Source organism: Notothenia rossii, assembly GCF_949606895.1.
Source record: "Notothenia rossii genome assembly, chromosome: 2".
Lineage (NCBI taxonomy): Eukaryota > Metazoa > Chordata > Actinopteri > Perciformes > Nototheniidae > Notothenia > Notothenia rossii.
Window position 1 is genome coordinate 35336111 of NC_136904.1, and position 6930 is coordinate 35343040.

The 6930-nt window shown below is 40.2% G+C and overlaps 2 protein-coding genes across 2 annotated transcripts; both read right to left on the bottom strand.

Moving 5' to 3' along the window:
* Nucleotides 1-1277: 1277 nt before the first annotated feature.
* LOC307028150 (high choriolytic enzyme 1-like) lies at nt 1278-2081 on the bottom strand (the record flags this gene model as incomplete). The annotated part of the gene is made up of 1 exon (XM_079662956.1): nt 1278-2081. One exon carries the CDS (start codon nt 2079-2081, stop codon nt 1278-1280), a length of 804 nt encoding a protein of 267 aa, XP_079519082.1.
* A 2765-nt stretch (nt 2082-4846) lies between these two features.
* Nucleotides 4847-5650, bottom strand: LOC307030820 (high choriolytic enzyme 1-like; the record flags this gene model as incomplete). Its single annotated transcript, XM_079667483.1, has 1 exon — nt 4847-5650. One exon carries the CDS (start codon nt 5648-5650, stop codon nt 4847-4849), a length of 804 nt encoding a protein of 267 aa, XP_079523609.1.
* Nucleotides 5651-6930: the final 1280 nt, after the last annotated feature.

Sequence of the window (6930 nt, forward strand, 5' to 3'; positions counted from 1 at the left end):
AGCATATCATTTCGTTACTAAATTCACCTCTTCAGGAAATCGTATATTAGCCACATGCTAAATGCTAACCGTAGATGAAGGATTTTCAGAATAAAAGCTTAACTGCTTGTGCACAAGAATTTCTGTTTTTTCAGTATAAAAGAGCATTAAAACTGACGGCATGTTTAAACTACATTTCCCCATTAAAACATTGATTTTAATTTCTAACAGTTGTAAAAATATAATGGTTATACATGAGAGGCAGGACTGGGGGCTGACTAACAGTCAGTGATGTTCATCCTCAATTCATTTTTGTTCAGTTTTGATCAGAAAAGTTTTTCAGTGCAAGATAAAGCTTGACATTAATTGCAGGATTGTAACTTTCACCTCACGATCCAATACTGATACAAAAATACAGAAATACACAATTCCTGTGTGACTTTACAGTGAACTGAAAATGATAAGATGAATACATGCACCATGTCGGCATTGCATTCATGAGCATGTGTGTGTATCTTTTTTAAAAGACACAAATGATGAAAATAACTAGACAGCAATCATTAATCTCTGCATTACTTTTATTACAGATCATTTAGGGATAATACAAATGTAATAATACATAAAAACAAGGATAATTGTGTGTTATTGTTGAGTAAATAACAGTGTGTTATTTTGAAAAGAATAACAAATTAGAAGGAAAAAAGATTTTAAAAAATACAGATTTAACTATTTTGAGGCTCCAAGCCCCATTTATTTTCCTCACAGACAAGAAATAAAGTCAGACATTATACGATTTCAAATAAAAACAATAATTGTGGCTTGATATTGAGTAAGGAGATGTTTTTATGAACCCCACAGCTTCCGGTCTTCCAAGACCCGACAGGACAAAAATACGTGTTGCAGGCACGAAACAAACTACCAATATAAATACATTGCTTTTAAAATCTTTCTGTGTGACACGAAAAAAAGGTGAAAATCGTGTTGGTGAACACGAATCAATAGATTAAATGTCGTGACTAAAACACAAAATGCCGTGAGACTGGGTTGACATATGTGTGTATTTTTTTAAAAAGACACAAATGATGAAAATAATGAGACAGCAATCAGTAATCTCTGCAGCACTTTTATTACAGATAATTTAGGGATATGATGACGGTCATATAATCTGACATTTGAACATTTGAAGAACAGTGAAATATTTGATGTTGATTCCATAAGTCACAGTGTTTTTTGATTAATTACAGGAAAAACAAAGCAGAACAAGTACGATTTTTTTGCATTTATCATCAGCATTGTTATTAGCAACGGTAGAGCTTGTTGATCCTCACGATGTCCCCACGGGACATGCCCCTCCTCTGGCCGATCTGGACGTTGGGGTTTGGGATGGGGGTGATGGAGTCCTTCCCCCGCTGGATGGAGAAGGCTGTTTTTCCATAGTGCATGATGGAGCTGTAGTCGTAGGGGGTGTTCAGGTTGTTGGTGTCGTGCCTTTTGAAGTTGTAGGCCATCTGCGGGTTGATGTTCTGCCAGTTGATCCTGACGTATGAGTCGCGGTCGCTCCTGGTCTGTTCGTGCTTGAAGCCCAGAGCGTGGTTGATCTCGTGCTGGATGGTGCCGTGGTAGACACAGCCCCGCCTGTTGAGAGAGAGCACCTGTCTGCCTCCTGTTCTGCCCAGAGAGGAGTAACATCCGCCCTTGTTCTCAATGCTGATGTAGTCGTACTGGTTCCGACGGGGGACGAAGCGGAGGCAGGTCTTGCTGTGGAAGCCATTCATAGCGTTGGTGATCTTCTGTCTCTCCGAGCTGGTGAATTGACTGCTCGTGGTGAAGGGGATCGTCACTAAGCCTCTGGAGCCTTTCTTCCACAGGCAGCTCTGGGACCAGCACTTCATGGCGTTTCTGGTTTTGGGAGCCAGCAGGTCTCCTTCCAGCAGGATCTCATCTGTGGCGTTGTTGGAGGTCAAAATCCTGGTGGTGATGTCGACAGTGTCCTCTTCGTCTACTTCTTCTTCTTCATCTTCTTCGATTCCTTCCTCCTGGAGAGGAAGTGCCTGAGAGAGGCCGAGCAGGAGCAGCAGCAGCAGGCTGGCAGAGGGAGTCATCTTCAGGGTCGGTCTGGAGGCTGTGGAGCTGCTGTGGAGAGATTCCTTGAAGCATGATGTTTGACTAGGTTCAGTCCTGGGTCTTTATACTCTCCTCTACAGGTGTGTCTGCAGGAGTATTATGGGTTGGTGTCTACACTGCTAGGCCTGAACAAACCTCTGAAGGGAGGACTCCACAGACAAACCTGCTTTTTAAACATGTTTGTTATTTCTGGTCATTAGATGGATAGCCTCAGCTTTATGTTGGATTTATTTAAGGAGACACTTTTCATGTTCCTCAGACAATAAGACCTCACATTAGAACCTCTTTGCCAAACTAACCCTAAGAAGGGTAATGTACGTTTAAAACTTGCAAGTGAGATCTTTTTTCCAAACATTTTTATTGATTGTATTATTTCAAAATCGTTTTTTATACTAATAGACATACACTATTTGGACAGGAACAGATCATTTATGCCAAACAAATACAAACAGCATCTGAATATTTGGAGACTGATCTGTCACTGGGTTGAAACTTTGTATACAGTAAGGGTCATGACCAAGTGAAATAAAAAAACACACAGACATCTTTAACTACTAAAATCAAGATAATTCCCTTTTTACATTTGTGGCAAAAGTTGATGTCATGTGAGCAAAGGTTAAGAATTATAGTAAAAGGAAGCTCATAAGCTCAACACGTCAGGTCTTGGCTTATGTTTGCCATGTCTGCAATCTTAGTTTAGCATGCAAGTATGCTAACGTTTTTTAAATGAGTAATACACCTACAGTACAGCTGAGCGAGGCCAATGGGAATGTCATTAGTTTTTGAGCTCTTTGGGAAAATATCAAAGTATAGGACCAATAAAAGTGTTGGCCTGATGAATGAGCTTTAGGAAAAGTCTGATATCAACGCAAGTGATTCAAATGTATTGTTAGGGGTCATGAATATGTGCACCAAATGTCATGGCAATACATTCAACTAGCTGTGAAAATAAACGTGAAACTTAACAATCACAGTTTTAAGCACCTGGTCAACATTGTGAATTCAAACAGAATAACGTGTTTAAGATTTTTGCAGCAAAAACGACTTGGTTAGGTTAAGGAAAGGATTCTGGCTTGGGTTACATATTTTTTTACGTATTAAGTGACTTATAATGAGTCAATGTATTCAGTTATGTCTTCACACATGACACCGACAGCTGTCTCCTGGGTAAAATGTATGTCTTATTTGACCCGTCCATACATCCACCCATTAACCACCCATATAACCCCCCACACACGCCACACCCTTTGTCTGCATGGACTTGTTGCTCCTTTCACGACATTATCTTACCTCATTTCCTCCTTTGCTACGTCATTATTAGACCACTATAGATCCACATCGTATTGTATTTGTATCGGTGGGCAAACATGTGAATAAATAACAAAGGCCTTCTGAACCTACTAGAAGGTAAAGCAGATCCTTTCTAACCCATATCCATGAGGCAGCTGACGTCAGCATTCCTACAGGCAGGCTGCTTGCATAATTAACAACACCAGAAGTCCTATAAAAAAACTTAACTGCTGCTCTGGAAGTCGTTCAAGATACCTTTTAACCATCTGGATGAAAAGTTCAAGATATGTTTGTTGAAGGTAAAAAGATCACTGGGTTCTTTAATTTTGTTGAAATTGTTTTATGCTGAGCTCTGTGGCCCAAATAATGTGGTTATACATGTGTTGTAAAAATATAATGGTTATACATGAGAGGCAGGACTGGGGGCTGACTAACAGTCAGTGATGTTCATCCTCAATTCATTTTTGTTCAGTTTTGATCAGAAAAGTTTTTCAGTGCAAGATAAAGCTTGACATTAATTGCAGGATTGTAACTTTCACCTCACGATCCAATACTGATACAAAAATACAGAAATACACAATTCCTGTGTGACTTTACAGTGAACTGAAAATGATAAGATGAATACATGCACCATGTCGGCATTGCATTCATGAGCATGTGTGTGTATCTTTTTTAAAAGACACAAATGATGAAAATAACTAGACAGCAATCAGTAATCTCTGCATTACTTTTATTACAGATCATTTAGGGATAATACAAATGTAATAATACATAAAAACAAGGATAATTGTGTGTTATTGTTGAGTAAATAACAGTGTGTTATTTAGAAAAGAATAACAAATTAGAAGGAAAAAAAGATTTTAAAAAAATACAGACTTAAGTATTTTTAGGCTCCAAGCCCCATTTATTTTCCTCACAGACGAGAAATAAAGTCAGACATTATACGATTTCAAATAAAAACAATAATTGTGGCTTGATATTGAGTAAGGAGATGTTTTTATGAACCCCACAGCTTCCGGTCTTCCAAGACCCGACAGGACAAAAATACGTGTTGCAGGCACGAAACAAACTACCAATATAAATACATTGCTTTTAAAATCTTTCTGTGTGACACGAAAAAAAAGGTGAAAATCGTGTTGGTGAACACGAATCAATAGATTAAATGTTGTGACTAAAACACAAAATGCTGTGAGACTGGGTTGACATATGTGTGTATTTTTAAAAAAAGACACAAATGATGAAAATAATGAGACAGCAATCAGTAATCTCTGCAGCACTTTTATTACAGATAATTTAGGGATATGATGACGGTCATATAATCTGACATTTGAACATTTGAAGAACAGTGAAATATTTGATGTTGATTCCATAAGTCACAGTGTTTTTTGATTAATTACAGGAAAAACAAAGCAGAAAAAGTATGATTTTTTTGCATTTTTCATCAGCATTGTTATTAGCAACGGTAGAGCTTGTTGATCCTCACGATGTCCCCGCGGGACATGCCCCTCCTCTGGCCGATCTGGACGTTGGGGTTTGGGATGGGGGTGATGGAGTCCTTCCCCCGCTGGATAGAGAAGGCTGTTTTTCCATAGTGCATGATGGAGCTGTAGTCGTAGGGGGTGTTCAGGTTGTTGGTGTCGTGCCTTTTGAAGTTGTAGGCCATCTGCGGGTTGATGTTCTGCCAGTTGATCCTGACGTATGAGTCGCGGTCGCTCCTGGTCTGTTCGTGCTTGAAGCCCAGAGCGTGGTTGATCTCGTGCTGGATGGTGCCGTGGTAGACACAGCCCCGCCTGTTGAGAGAGAGCACCTGTCTGCCTCCTGTTCTGCCCAGAGAGGAGTAACATCCGCCCTTGTTCTCAATGCTGATGTAGTCGTACTGGTTCCGACGGGGGACGAAGCGGAGGCAGGTCTTGCTGTGGAAGCCATTCATAGCGTTGGTGATCTTCTGTCTCTCCGAGCTGGTGAATTGACTGCTCGTGGTGAAGGGGATCGTCACTAAGCCTCTGGAGCCTTTCTTCCACAGGCAGCTCTGGGACCAGCACTTCATGGCGTTTCTGGTTTTGGGAGCCAGCAGGTCTCCTTCCAGCAGGATCTCATCTGTGGCGTTGTTGGAGGTCAAAATCCTGGTGGTGATGTCGACAGTGTCCTCTTCGTCTACTTCTTCTTCTTCATCTTCTTCGATTCCTTCCTCCTGGAGAGGAAGTGCCTGAGAGAGGCCGAGCAGGAGCAGCAGCAGCAGGCTGGCAGAGGGAGTCATCTTCAGGGTCGGTCTGGAGGCTGTGGAGCTGCTGTGGAGAGATTCCTTGAAGCATGATGTTTGACTCAGTTCAGTCCAGGGTCTTTATACTCTCCTCTACAGGTGTGTCTGCAGGAGGATTATGGGTTGGTGTCTACACTGCTAGGCCTGAACAAACCTCTGAAGGGAGGACTCCACAGACAAACCTGCTTTTTAAACATGTTTGTTATTTCTGGTCATTAGATGGATAGCCTCAGCTTTATGTTGGATTTATTTAAGGAGACACTTTTCATGTTCCTCAGACAATAAGACCTCACATTAGAACCTCTTTGCCAAACTAACCCTAAGAAGGGTAATGTACGTTTAAAACTTGCAAGTGAGATCTTTTTTCCAAACATTTGTATTGATTGTATTATTTCAAAATCGTTTTTTATACTAATAGACATACACTATTTGGACAGGAACAGATCATTTATGCCAAACAAATACAAACAGCATCTGAATATTTGTAGACTGATCTGTCATTGGGTTGACACTTTGTATACAGTAAGGGTCATGACCAAGTGAAATAAAAAAACACACAGACATCTTTAACTACTAAAATCAAGATAATTCCCTTTTTACATTTGTGGCAAAAGTTGATGTCATGTGAGCAAAGGTTAAGAATTATAGTAAAAGGAAGCTCATAAGCTCAACACGTCAGGTCTTGGCTTATGTTTGCCATGTCTGCAATCTTAGTTTAGCATGCAAGTATGCTAACGTTTTTTAAATGAGTAATACACCTACAGTACAGCTGAGCGAGGCCAATGGGAATGTCATTAGTTTTTGAGCTCTTTGGGAAAATATCAAAGTATAGGACCAATAAAAGTGTTGGCCTGATGAATGAGCTTTAGGAAAAGTCTGATATCAACGCAAGTGATTCAAATGTATTGTTAGGGGTCATGAATATGTGCACCAAATGTCATGGCAATACATTCAACTAGCTGTGAAAATAAACGTGAAACTTAACAATCACAGTTTTAAGCACCTGGTCAACATTGTGAATTCAAACAGAATAACGTGTTTAAGATTTTTGCAGCAAAAACGACTTGGTTAGGTTAAGGAAAGGATTCTGGCTTGGGTTACATATTTTTTTACGTATTAAGTGACTTATAATGAGTCAATGTATTCAGTTATGTCTTCACACATGACACCGACAGCTGTCTCCTGGGTAAAATGTATGTCTTATTTGACCCGTCCATACATCCACCCATTAACCACCCATATACCCCCCCACACACCCCACACCCTTTGTCTGCATG